Source organism: Excalfactoria chinensis, chromosome 1, assembly GCF_039878825.1.
Source record: "Excalfactoria chinensis isolate bCotChi1 chromosome 1, bCotChi1.hap2, whole genome shotgun sequence".
NCBI lineage: Eukaryota > Metazoa > Chordata > Aves > Galliformes > Phasianidae > Excalfactoria > Excalfactoria chinensis.
The window spans coordinates 136906463-136921339 of NC_092825.1; the positions used below are offsets into that span (position 1 = coordinate 136906463).

At 40.5% G+C, this 14877-nt stretch overlaps 1 protein-coding gene across 6 annotated transcripts in view; it reads right to left on the reverse strand.

Moving 5' to 3' along the window:
• FARP1 (FERM, ARH/RhoGEF and pleckstrin domain protein 1) overlaps nt 1–14877 on the reverse strand; it is a 193578-nt gene that overhangs the window by 27024 nt on the left and 151677 nt on the right. For 4 of the 6 annotated variants that reach the window (XM_072348204.1, XM_072348238.1, XM_072348221.1 and 1 more), the window contains one exon: nt 1376–1566. In XM_072348204.1, coding sequence (XP_072204305.1) covers nt 1376–1566 — 191 coding nt within the window. The remainder of the gene's footprint in view (nt 1–1375; nt 1567–14877) is intronic. The other 2 variants (XM_072348229.1, XM_072348246.1) reach the window with 1 other exon arrangement.

Consider the following 14877-nt stretch of genomic DNA (forward strand, 5'->3'; position numbering starts at 1 on the left):
TGTCAGAGCAAGAATCTGTAGCAAAATACTTAACAAAAAATAATCAGGTCCGGATGATTTTCTCAGTGCAGCTGGTCAACTTAGCAGTGAGAGAGAAGGATTTTAAGGTATTCTATAAATTTCAAGTTTCAGAAAAAAAACAACCCAACTCTAATTTTCCTGTGTTATCCAAGAGGCAACAGTGCTTCTGACCTCTCAGTTCTTGCTCTGTGCTGCTCATGAAGTTAAAAGGAAGATCCATTAATCTTTTGCTTTGTGCTTCCTCCCTGAAGATCAGCAATGTACAGCATGCACCAGAAAGGGACGTGAAGACCATGAGGGTATTTCCCAGTCAGGGTATAATGCCATGGGAACCATCATCAGCTGGTATAAACTACAACAGCCTGCTGCTGTACCTTGGGCTGGCAGAGAGAACTGTGAGTCTATTAATAGATTCTTGGCTTTTCTTCTCAGATTCCTCTCATGTGCCTTCCATACACATGCCACCACTTTCACCCAAGCCAGCTGAGTTCCTGCCTTCTTCCTCCTGAGATGCTCCCAGCTCAGGAAAAAAAAAAGCAGGCAACAGAAGCACGAGCACAGCCCGTGTCTTCCTGCAGCACAGGAGGGATGAGCTGGCAGACACTGAGAATACCCTGGCTCAGGCACAATCAATTCTGTCACTGAAGACAGTTTTGGATGCGATGCTCCCTTATGGTTTAGCTGCAACGATGGGGCTGAGCCAGACACTTCCAGCTGAGCACTGCAGGCTAGAGTTCAAAGAGAGTATTTTCCACTCCCATATGGTCCCAGTGTTCCTCCCTGCAGGGACAGACTGGGTTCTATGCTTCCACACAGGCTCTACGCTGCCCCTTTTCTGTCTGCTATCTGGAAATTCTCCCTCCATTACCCCACTGGATCTAACTGTTTTGTTACATCAAACTAATTAACTCCTCTCTCTAAAAACAGACCAGATTTATAAGGGACCCTATCAAAAAATCCCTCAGAATTAACACTGCTGCCCAAAGGATTGGCCCCAATTTATCCCACCTTAGGGATGTGGAGGCCTTCTTCCTTCTGCTTCTTAAAGAGGAGCTAACTCCCTAACTCCTGCACCTCTGTTCGGGAGGATGAATCCAGGCCTCTGAGCTCTCACTTGCAGCCCCTCTGTGGTTCTGGCAAGACACACTCTAAACTGGATGCTCAGCCTCAAAAGCACAGGGAGCCCTTGGACACATCATGACTGAGGGCAGCAGATACCAAGTGGCCCAACTCAAGTTGTTTACGTGGATCTATAATGAGAAAGCTGCAAGGGGCACAGACATCAGTAGCTTTGATAACAGCAGACACAACACAACCGAGAGAAGAGGGCCAAAGCCCACTGCCTCTGCCTTACCTTCTTTTTGACCTCTTCCTCTTCCTCAGTCCTGATGCATGATGGGTCATTCAGCAAAGGGCTTATCAAGGGAGATGACTGCTTGGCATCAGGGCTCAAGTTTGGAGATAATGACATGTTTGCCACTGATGGTCCTCCTTGGGAATTGATGGAAAGCTCTGAAAGATGAGGGCTGCCAGTCAGAGAACCTGCTAAAAAAAATGGTACAACAGAGACCAGTTAGGACACAGTCTATAAAGTACAAAAAAAATTACAACCTGAAGTTGCAGCATGTGAAATTACATTACAATACACAGCCACTATGGTCCTCAAACTTGCCCAAATGGACCTGAAGTCAGAGGAGCTGAATACACTTGCATTATCTAAGGGACTAGAGTGTTCTCTTGGCTGATGAAACTGGCTGAAATTAGTGTCTTTGTAAGGAAGGGATTAGGGCATACATAACTGAGCTGCAAGATTTACAGCTACACATCAAATTAATACCAAAATCTTCACCGTTGTCACCTATTCTATTAAAGAGAATAAATAAAACAGTAAGGGAGTCACCCTAGGAGCGCCATTCTTTCTAGGAAACTAAAAAGACTCAAATCAGTACCCCATAGGGAGCTACAGGACTCAAGTTTATCTAGTGGAAGTCTAGAGAAAAAGAAACAAAGACTTTCTACAGTAGTATTTCTGCTAAGGAACACCACGTATGTCTAACATGAAGGGAGAAAACTACTAGTGCCCCAATTGCTACACACAACACAAGTATGTATATTATACCTTGTAGGTCTTTCCATGCTCCTCTGATTGTTTGGGATGGAAATGCTAGCATTACATTTACATAAGAAAAGCAATACTTTTAATGCACACAGCATGACAACTTTTGATTAGCACAGATATAAAATCCCATTTAATTTTGGATTTAAAATAGTAAAGAATTAAGACAATTAATTATTACACTTCCATGGATTCGCATACGCTACATTAAGTATCACTGAAGTGAGCAGTTAGACTGCCGACTGCACAAAGGAGAGTGTGCCAAAAATGCCCACTGTTCTCCCAGTCATCCCCTCCTCCAAACCTCTGAAAATCTAAACCTGTTTCAGAAGATGGATCTTTCATGCGGAAGAACATTTACAATCTGTACAGTTTTGGCATCATACCTTAAAACCCAACAACAAAAAAAACCCCACTTTCTGTGACAAGCTCTTGATTATCACAGCTAACAGACTGGCTAGGATTAAAGGTAAAATATACATTGCCATGTATACTTAAGGGCAAATACATTATACTGTCATGGGATGGGTTTTTACCCTCTCTAGATTATGACAGGTAAATGTTTCTGCTAGTACAACACAGGTGAGACACTCCAGTCAACAGAGGCACCAATAAATATAATTAGGCCAGTAGTAAAACCTATTTATTTTATTATTATTATTATTTTTGGAAGAACTTAAGATTTATTGCTAGAACGTGAATGTTTTCCAGTTCCAAAGCAGTTCATGTTTATATATCAATCCTTTGAAAAGAGAAGGAACAACACAATACAGTCATCAGTTTACGTAATCATGACAGTTATGTAGCCTAGTATAAATCAAAGCAGTACTTGTCTGATATGAAATCAAGTTATGTATTATTACAGCTAGCAAGAAAGATTTTATCAACAGTTTCACACTAAATCAGTGTTCAGTGAAATTTGAGAAAATGCCACAGCTTGTTACACAAATGTCAATTTTATTGACTCTAGCACACAACTGGATACAGTGTTTTCAAAAGAAATGGAATTCATCAATGAGAAATAGTGAAACAGATTAATAGCAAGGCTGTAAGGTTAAGAGTGCTACACTCTACATTACAAAAGACATAAGAAAAGTGATATCACCTCAAACATGGAAACAAAGAAATTCTGGCACTATGCCTGTCATATGACAGCATAATAAATGATTTGCACCTCTGTGAGAAGTTCACAGGCATTATATTCTAGAAGTTAAATAGCACCTATCTGTGATAGATAGATATAGATAAATCAACATATCTATCTACCTATTTGTAACTCTACACCTAACTTCAGGTGTACTGGCATTTCTATCAGTACAAGTAGAGTGTTTAAAACTATAAAATATCAGATGTACAAAGAATTAAAAAGACTTCCTAATCCACACTTGGAAGACACGACTTCAGAAAAGTGTTATAAAAATATCAAGAGAAACTGCACCTGGTGGCTCACAGCATCGTGTGTACCCTCACTGATGACAGACTTGCACACCAACACACCACTGCCACTCAAAGGGCTATTTTGCAGCAAGGTGAAACGCTACATTCTCCCCTTCTTTTTTGGTGTGAAAGCGGATGTGAGCCACGTTCAAACACCAGTCCCTACAAGCAGGAAGCTAGACCCCATTCACCAACATGCCAAACAACTGAAAACTAAAGCTAGGTGTAAGAAGTTGACTATGCTGAAAAAGGGCCTCAAAATGTTGTTACTTTAGCGCATTCTGGGGCCTAATTACAACCAACATGGCCATAAAGATGAACACATTACACGTTGTTTGGGTAAAAAGTAGGAAAACAACTTGCTCTGCTGTGAGAATGTCAATGAATCACGAAGAAATGAAAACTGAAGGTCTTCTTCCCACCATCACCAATCAGCACGTGTCATGCTGATAGGTCAAGGCAATGCTGCAAAGTGATTTTCTCCTCTCTAGGGAGGTGAGGGACAAATAATCTACGTTAACTGAATAGCCTTTTCCTCCTTGTTTCATCTGACCTCCTGCCACAGAAGAGTGTATCCATACATGCCCTACTCAGCAACTACATTCTGCAGAATATAAACAGAAGCAAAGGGAAGACCAATCTTATTTACAAGGTACTGAAATTCCTCCCATTTTACCCAAAAGAACTCCTTGATTGACAGCAAATTATTAGCATGTCAGTTGTCAGATAAGAAACGGGACTGCTCAGCACCTTAGAGGCCTTAATGGTTTGCAGCCAGTACCACAGAATCCTCTTTGCTCTTACTGCAAGTCATTTTTATTTAGATTGAGACTTCAACTTGGGGGCCATCTGTCAAATATAATGGAGCTAGCTCTATATATACATAAACCAAAGGACAGATACAAAAGGATGTTTATCTCCAGATGGCTTGAAAACATACTAAAAGGATATCCTTGGTAGAGTCGACAGGAATTAAACAAGCGCTTAAATACTTTTCCTGAGCTTAAGAACTTTAAGACCTAAGAAGAGAGGGGCAGGCTGGGTGGCTGCAGTTCATCCTATCAGCAGTACCTGCCTTGCTCTAAGCTACCATCAAACATAGATATTAAGCCAAAGGTACTGGTGTTGAGTTTGGTGCCCAAGAAGACTTGGGCTAGCTGAGCTATAGTGTTTAAATATATCCAGTACCAAGAGGAAAAAGCATTCATCATCACTGCTTTTCAGCTGATGAAGAAAGTCCATCCCACAGGTCAATTCAAATCACAGGTGTGCTGAACTGTGTGCTACCTATATGCTGCCAACGTAAGCAACATAAAATGAGCAACAATCTCAAGATAGAGGCTTTAACCTAACAAGGGAAGGCTCATCTCTTTCTGAGGAAGATGGAGCCCAATATATCCTTCCTGCTTTATTCCCTTTTTCCTGAAAGTGATGAGTAACCAATTTATGCCACTTAGCATTCTGCATCTACTTCAAATGAAATGATTCCCATCTCTGCAAACCGTGTTTCAGCAGCAACAAAAAGTACAGGAGTGTGAAGATGTTTTTGTTTACTTTCCCCTGTGCAGTACCACGTAGTAAAAAGTATCAATTATGGAATTATCAGCCATAACTGAAAATGACTGAAATTCTGCTGGAAACTTTTATGTACAGCTACAGCCCCCATTCAAGTTCAATTGTAAGGGTTATACTCTTCTCAAGGTTTATAGGGTCATTATTAGAAATTTAAATGTTAAGAGTTAAGATAGTGCTTTTCTAAGTACCTGGCATGTTGCAGGACTCCTGGGTTATTACCTGTTAGACTTGTTCCATAGCTACTTCAATTGGGAAATGTGACATCCAGATCCTAACTACTCAGCTTTAAGGGTAGATGAGTTTTTACGCACTACTCCGGTTGAAGCTCCTCAATAAGAAAACATCTGCTGCTACTTTAGCCACAGCTGAGGTTAGCTTAACTTTCCATTGTCACAGTGGTTGCTTACCTCTAGCTTCTAACTTAAAGTCTGGTCAGAGAAAGACACGTAATTGCAAATGACATGGGGGCACAGAGCTCCAGAGGAATGGGCAAGAGTTTTCCCATGTTTTTTGCTGATGACTGGAGTACCTTAGATCGGAGAAGAGTTTAAGAAGAGTGTCCACTGTTCTCTCCCCAGCTCTCTGGGGGACCAGTGCTTCGGTCTGTTCTTCTCCATTAGACAAAATAAGCAGGAGTGTTGGATACAGCTTGTTAGAATTAAAGATCTTGAAAAGTAGTTACACATCAATTGGAAATTCATGTACAAACATCCCTGAATGCAGCACTACAAAAACTGAGCAGGAATGGCAAGAAAAAGACGTCTCAGGAAGAGATGCGATGTCACACAAAACCAATAACCCTGCCTGGCATGAGGGGAACATGGCAGGGTGAAGGGTTTGCTGACTTCACACCTTCAGAACTCTGCCATGTGCCCATGGCAGGAGTGGCAGTGAGAGGTTTGGGAGAATGGTGTGCTTCCTCAATGAACCAGTTCCCTCAGATACAGGACAAAGCATCAGCCAGCAAATGGACAGAACAATTAAATCAGTGATAGTTTTACAGCAAAATACCAGTCAGAATGAGTAAAAGCCTTCAATACAGGTAAAACTTAAAAAAAAATAAAAATAAAAAAAAAAAAAAGGAAAAAAAAGGAAAAGAAAATTAATTCCATGCATACACAGTTACATGGCTTGACATGCTTATATTCTCATTGAGCTTGGTGTTGTTTTAGTAGCCAGCATCCTCCCCAGTTGGTAAAGGTCCATGCTTTACTGGTGTAGTGCAGTATTAGACAGTGGTACAGTGGTAAGTGTGAAATCAGACAGTAGCTGCTCGAGGCCTACATCAGGGTATGCTCAGATCTTAAGAGCAAGGAGTAAATGCTGCAGCCCGAAAAGAACATGGGGTCAGTGGGCACCAGTCCTTTGTCTGGCCTTGATCCTCCCAGACAAAAATAAGAGTGAAGAATAGAAGGATCTTCTACTGTACGCAGGGTTATGGTTAGTTTGCTTTTGTTTGTCTTTAGATCAACATGACCTGGTGCTACAATCAAACTGCAAATATTCAGATACATTCAGCCCCTATGTAAGCTTAAGCCACAGATACTGTCCATTTCAACAAGGCACCTCCCCATGACTGCAGTGATCCTGCTTACAGGCTATGGCAGGTGGAGTGACCCATCGCTAGGTGCTGCCTTCATTAAGAAATGAAAGGCAGTACAATTGTGCTCAATGGAGCTGCAATGCCCTGGAAAAGAAGACATTCTTCCCCCCTCCCTCCGCTCTTCTGCATCTCAACATGAAACTCACAGCCTGGGGGTGGAGGGGTTGTTTTCTCCAGTTCTGAGATGAGGAGTGCTCTATGAGACAAGATCACTGTAATAAGAGGAATTAGGTACTCCCAATACAAATAGGTATTTCAGCAGTAAAAGGACATTGAGACAGTGCTCCAAACAATGCAAGGAACAGAAGATACACCATGCTTTGAGGATAAAGACAGAACATTGAAAAGGCTTTTTCTCCCAGAGAGGTACATGCTGACAAAACAAGTGCATACAATGAAACAAAAGATGTTTCTCTTTAAACGGTATTAAACAAATGACAAAAATGAGAATGAAGTCCCCAGCATTTTCAGTTTTAAAGATTAATTTTGACTACTGAGACTTACTTATTTAAAAAGAAAAAAAAAAATAAAGCTATGCATGTGTGCACACAGAAATCAGGAAAGGGTCAAATAGGTGAAACACAGCCAAGCTTACAAACTTTTGTTAGTGGATTCAGGTGGGTTTCTTAGCAGGAAAGGGGAAAAATAGGGAATTCAGCTAATCGAAGCTTGTAAGTGCCTCACAGAAAAGCAACAGGCATGAACACTAGCGCTCACTGAACTCAACACAGACCTACCTCTGATCTTGCTGTAAAAATCAAAGGCAAACTGTTTCCTTCTCAAAACAAGATTCGGAGCAACTTAAAGAAAGCATCTAATCTAATTTCAACAAGCTGAAAAGCTCTCAAATTAGAAAACATTCATTTTCCTCCAGTTCTCTTCATTCAGCCACTGACAGATTTAACATTACTGGCCTTAAGAGTTTATTTCTATGAGTAAAACCTTTAGACTTTTATGGTTCTCAGGGGCCAAAACTTTAGCAAAAAAAATCATAAATTACACCTTAAAACAAATAATTCTAGAGCAAACTAAGTATTTACTTTCATATCATGCAAATTTAAGCTCTTTACCTCCCTCACTGCTTAATATCATTATTTACACTCACGCTTGTGGAAAACACGCCTGTGAGTACACAGCTCAGCCAGGCACACAGGCTTCCCAAATTTCATAGCATTTAAAAGAAAAGTGCTCACTGCTTTTTATAACAAACAACAGAAAACAAGCGTCTTGCTTACTCTATGCGCTCTCTATAGACCACAGAAGCAGAAAAGAACAAAAAATACTCTAAAGAACTGCAACATGCCACCCGATCCAGGCTCTTTATTCATACTGAGCCTTTGATTTTTAAGCAGTGTTCTTTTAAGTATTTAAAAGCATCAATGGCAGCTCAACAGCCTAACTGTAGGGAATGACACAGAAGATGGTTTTGTTCAGGATCTACATGGAGCACATGAGCTGCTTCCCTTATAAATAATAACATACGTGCCCTTGTCTCGGCATAATTCAGCAAGTAGAGAAATTACTGAAATAGAGTAAGAAAGATTAAGCTCATTTGTATGTCTTGGAACTCATATTCTTTTCCCTTCCAGAACCTGACAGAACCAGCAGAAATCTTCCCTGATGTAGCTTGACTGAAGCCAGCCAGGTGCCAACCCCATTTAAGAGAAGCTGCATGTCAGCCTAACCTTTGGCACCTTCTGATGGGAATGTTCTGCATCAGCCACTTAAGATCAGGAAAGCTCAAACCAAACCATCATCATCAAGTAGGAGACAGCAACAACCTGCTGGGTTTGTGACAAAAGGAGTATTCTCCTACCACCTGTCTTTGACAGCATCTAGCAAAGAAAGGTGTATGTCTACTGTTCCAAGAAATTCAGTTTTCTCTCATATACAAAGGGCCTTTCCTATTTGGTATGGAGAACAGGAAGAACCCCTATATTTTGAGAGCAAAGATATATGCTAAAATATACAGAAGCTGCCTTAAGAAACTACACCACTCAGAGAGATACGCATTACCGAAAGACTGAAAAGGACTTTGGCTTCCTTCACTTCACATATGCCTGAACACAGATGCTCCTTTCCTCACACTCACTGCCCTTTCCAGCTGGATCTCTGGCAGTCCACAACCTCACCCCACAAAGGTAAGCAACATCCAACTGCAACTACTTCACACGCAGGTGGAAGCTGAGAAAAACTTGCATCATTAATTTACTTTTAGTCATTAGAAGTGAAATTGGTGCAATTAAAATATCATTCTAAAGTCACCTCTGACAGCAGCCTGGTGCCTCATTATGACAAATGAGACTAGTTAAACAAACATGGTGTGTGGCACGATTTATGGGCCAGACATCTTTCTTGTGCTGAAGAACCTCTCCAGAAATAGCCACACTTCAAGCTAATTGCATATAAATCATATTGATGAGATCTGAATCACTGGTTTTCAGTATTCAAAATCAGCTTCATCAGTTGAACTAACTGACACAATTCCTGCTCTCTGAGTACCCTGAGAACCACTGGGACCTTAAAGTCATGAATACTAAAGAGCATGCTATTCCAAAGGGGACTGTAAATAAATAAGGCTAGATCTTTAGTGTAAGTAAAACATTTCCTATTCTTCTCCTTCCCTTTGTCTTCTTACCCCTGAAATCCTCAAGAAGTTGACTATGGAGACTCTGAAAGTGTGTTCACTGTAGGACAGAAGAAGACCATTTGAAACATCTCTGCTTTTAAATGAAGTAAAGAAGCTGTAAATGGGTTTTAGATCCGTCTATCCCATTTTCCATTTGACTTTTTCCAGTCTCCACCAAGTAATTGCATGTCCAGATAAGTGGGCCAGACAGGAACTTCTGGCATGAAAGGTACTGCTTCAGAATGAATACCACTGCTTCTACTAATAAAAGCTGTTCCACAAACACCTGCGCAAACAGAACACAGCAACACTAATATTCAGGGAGGAAAAACATGGGTCCTGAAGCAGTCTGGGCTAACGAGCCCCATTTAGGGAACTAATTCACAAAACATTGTTTTTTCACCCTTCGCTGGGTTCTGATGATTATGTTCAGCATTGCTGCTGCTGCTGCTTGAGAAAATTCTGCCTAATTCTGCCTTCCCCTTAGTCTTAAACTGGTAGATTGATTTGATTTTTCAGGTTATTAACATGCGACTCTTTCACTGTGATAATTCATCTACTCCAACTGATCTCAACTCCATGTAACTCATGAAATATATATGCAAATATAACAAAAACAATTTTCAGTTACATAGGATTTTTCATATGAGGAAAATTCTCTTACAGTATTGATTTGGTATAATTGATACTTAGCGTACACTGCAAAGGCTAATGGGGTGTACATGTTAGGCTATGAGTGATGTGAGACAACAGCAGCAGCAGGCATCAATCTCTTCAGAGAACACTGCTCTCTCATCATGCATAAGGAATATTCTTGCTAGGGAATGCAGACTTACATCCAAAACAGTCTGGTCCACTCAGATAACAACTATTCAAAGCTCTGCCCTGTGTAGATCCCACGTCCTCCATCAATTTGCCACTATTACATTTTCCTAAATCTAGAAATTTATTTCCAAATTTTATATCCCAGATCACTGAGGTAAACCAGATTCCACTAAGGGTGGATAGGAGAAGAAACTCCAGAAGAACCCAAGAGGACATAGTAGATTTGAACTGCTGGTGGGACGGAGAAAACTTAAAGTTATCTAATGTGACTTTTCTCGTTCACTGTAGCAAATTACTAAATGTGGTCAAGTACTTGGAACAGCAAAGAAAGAAGAGGGTTTCATAGATTAAATTTCTATCCACATCTATCTACATCTACATCTATCTACATTATTTAGTGAGAAACCCCTCAAGTGCTTTTGCATCTATGTTCATCCATGTTCATCCAAATTTGTGGACAGAGATGGCTTGGCAGTCTGGACAGCCCAACCACAGGCCTCCTCCACGTCCTTTGGAAGGACAGGAGAGGGATGGCACAGCACAACTCACTCAGATGAGAAGTAGTTGCTAGATCTTGCTGTAGCAACTGTCTGAGGGTCTCTGGACACTGTATGAGTACTGAATTACAAAGTCAACTGCTGTGAACAGAAAATGTAGAAATGTGAACCAACAGTACCAGCCAGCTGCATTCCAAAATCTACTGGAACTGGTGAGAAAACTACATCTTTCGCTTGGCCAACAAACACCTTTCAAACAGTTGAGACACAGGTGTGCTCAGAACACTGCCATTGATTAGGGTATGCAGATCAATCAAACCCTGTAGGGATTAACTTGAACTGACAGGCTCCTCTTCCGATCTGTATTTTGTGAACCAGCGCAAGAATTCCCTCACGTCACCTGCAGTCTTGCCCCAAAGGTTTCTGTTCTCACCTCCAAGGTCTCTGTATATTTGTCCCACAGAAACAAACAGCCAGATGCATTCTGAAGGACCTGATCCTACGTGGAAACAGCAGCTTAAAATTGCTCTCTTGCTTACCATTCTTGGCAAGCACCCAGAGGTCAACCACATGTCTGGAGGAAGTATTTGGCCCACAGATTGTTTTTAATTAAATGCTTGTCTAGTGATATTAAACTGAGCTTCAGCAACATAAGAATGCTGCAAAAAAAGTTTAATCCTAACCTAAATGACTTCCTATGTAATTTACAAACTTCATTCCTTCAGACTGGAAAAATTCCACATGTCAAAACGACAACCACAAACATCTGAAATTGAAAAAATGTCAGATGAGAGAAAAAAAAAGTTGTAAAAAAAATCCTTATCTTATGAGGATAGTGTTCAAAAGGAAAAAAATAAAAAGCTGTTGAGATACTTTATCAGCAACTAAGCTAATTCCAGCTACCAGCAGGTCTGTTCTTGTATATATCCATTACCTCTGTAGGCATGTGAGACAAGAAAAATAGGGCAGAAAATAGTATTTGAAAGGATGCAAAATAGTAAACATCGCTTAGAAAATTTGATGTTCACTTAAATCCAAACATTATGAAATCTGTTCACTTTCCTATGAAGTACCAGAAACAAGATTGCAAATCCTTTCAGTGGAAACCCATTACTTGAGCTCTAATTTTACTGGCTAACAAAGCAATTAAGGGATATGTCCAGTCTGCTATTACTTTACTGTATAATACAACTCCTTCTTCTTTAGCTGTACAGGCACAAGAAAAAACCAACAGGAGATTCATGCACGTACTCCCCATGCTCACACCATCTGTTAATGTAAGCTTCAACTATCTACACTTCTTAAATATTGCAAAGTCCAACACAACCATTTAGCACTATTCTAAATCCAAAACACTAATCACCTTCTTTTTGAATAATATACAAGCAAGCTTTCCCCTAATTAGCAATCTCCCTGTTTCTAGAGTCATGCTTTTAACTATAGGAACAAAGGACCGTGGCCAAAACGTCGTGGTCTGAAGAGATGCTTTAAAATGATTCCCGTTTAAAAAATGAGTTATCTAATCCTTAAAAACAAGCACTTTAAAGTAGACGAGCAGATTAAAACTTGTATTTACACAGATATATTTTACCGCAAAAAAGTAAAGCACGTCTAAACTAATGCATCCTTTTAAATATTAAAAGATTAAACTCTCAAAATGTGCATAGACCAAGGCATTAGAAAAATTAAAAAGACTTCCTATTTTATTACATTTGCAAAAATGATCTCAAAAAATTGTATGCTGTCTAGATTTACAAAGTCCTGTAGCTTGTTCATCAGTGGGTGGATCCGCCATCCACATACGCATGTACTGCATGAAGCGGATCACTGCAGGTGACCTGCAGTACAGTAAGTGCTGTTTGTCACTTAATATTCTCAACTTTAATTCCCTTCCCCCACAAAAAAAAAACCCACAAAACCTAAAAAAAAATCTGTGTAAGTTAAAAGTAAGGCTAGTGTTAAAGAGCGCATCTTGTCTCCCAACTAACAACTGCTTGATATCTTCCATATCGGAGACCTTTCCTCTAGATTTTATTATCTTTGGGAAACCAGAAACACATTTTAATAGGATACGGCCTAATTCTCAATACTTACAGATTGTGAAAAGAATGTGACAGGGATTTAGTCTGTCTTTCTGCACGTGTGACAGAATCTTGCTACTCTATACACACTACTGCAAACGATCAGCCTGAAACACAGTCCCATCGTTCTCTGTGTCAGGGAATGAAAAATGTATGAGGTGGCAAAATTAAAAAGAATAGCCTATGACAGACTAATTGGGTCCTGTACAGAGTGTACAGATAAAGATTTTTCATGATCAAAGAGAAAAAAAGAAATAATAAAAAACCCCAACAGCCACCAGCTCTGAACCTCCCACCAAAAATCACCCACAACAGAACTTTGATGTCTCTGAATAATACCACTGAAAGAGGAAGGGGAAAAATACAGACCAACTCTCTTGCAATTAATCTTTCTACCACACTGATAGCAGATAGAAAGGATTGCCTTGCAAATAATATTCATACCACTTGTAATTAGAGCCAATTCAATCTATGTTTTTTTTTCTTTCACTTGAGTTTTATCTTTCATCTTGCTCTCCTTCCTGCTTAAGGAGGAGTTTGGAGTTTCAAAAACTCCATCAACAAATCAGCCTGTTAAATTCACTAAATAAGAAGCCAATAGTGTCGTTGTTCCTCAGCTCATCTGAAGATTATAAAACGGGTTATGAAGATGAGCAGACCAAATGCATTCTTACTATGAAAAGATTTGCCAGCATTTTTTGAGATATCAGCAAGCCTTGGTCTTGAGTATCAAGCTGCCTGTATTTGGCTGTAAGTTTATTCTTTTTTTCCCTAGCTTACTGAGGCACTCTTAAGTAGCTCTCCTTATACAAGAGAGAAGAAGAATTGTACTAGATATCCAAGAGTACAGTGTACCTATCTAACAACATTTCTGTTTGTTTTGCAAAAATAACTAGTCAAGTATCAAAGAAACTACAACATACACCTCAAACGTGACTTCGTACAAAGAACAGGTTAGTATATAGAGTCTTACAAAGGTACCTAAATCAGTAATAATTTTCCTCCCCTCTTGCCTTTCAGAGCAGATAAATTACCATTAAGATGAAATGAAACTTAGCCTTATAATTGCATTTTCAGCACCTCTTTTATCTGGCTGGTCAGTACAAGCTCAATATGTAAAACAGCCCAAGTTCTGAGCTTAATACCAGCCACTCCTCACAAGCCCCAGAACATGCCATCACTTTGATGAGCAATTGCTGTATCCACTGGTCCCTACTCCCTAGCAGCTGAAGACCTGCACACCATCTTCATCACTGAGACCCACAGACACATCCTCTTCTACCTCCTCATCAAGCTGAAGGCTTCCAAAGGAGTACTTATTTCTTGGCATAGGAGAGGAACTCAGCACAACGGGATTTCCAAACACCAGGGGGTGAGTGAAGGGGTTAATGATTTCCGAGTCAGAATCACTAGATTCTGTCCCGCTGCTGGTGGAGCCCTCCATCACCTGGATTGCAGCCATGTGATCCATCACGCCACTGGCATGCAGTGACTGTATGACTGGGCTCTGCTTCGACTGCCCCCCAGCTGGCATACCATTGGCCATCATTTTGCCTTCAAGAGAAGACATCTTAGCCACCCCACCCCCTTTGCAATGTCTCTCAGATCTATACTCCTGCCCAGGGGTGGAGGATATCTGGCTCAAGATAAATGGATCTGTAGCTGATTTATTGCAGAGATTTAGGATTTTTTGTGCATGAGGCCGCTGAGAACCTGGAGAATATCTGCCATACCCATGGCAGCTGCTGGCATAGCTGTCTTCCTCCCCAGTTCTTGTCCTGCTGTCATGCCCATTTTCTGAGATATAACCCTGAGAGCCAGCTCTACTGAGGCTCATGTTGGGGCTTGATCCTTTGCTACTGGGAGGCAAAGGAGTGGCCAGTGGACTACGGCTCCCTGGCCCTCTAAACATTTCATCAACCAGTGAGCTGTGCCTTGGCATCCTGGGGCTTCCCCCAGTGTAGAAGGAGAGATTAGCTGGGTTATCATCAAGGTACTCTTCAGAGAGATACTGGGAAGATTTTATAGAAGCTGAGGAATCCCTGTATCTAGCTCTATTAAGATTTTCATCTCTATAGTGAATATAGGCACCA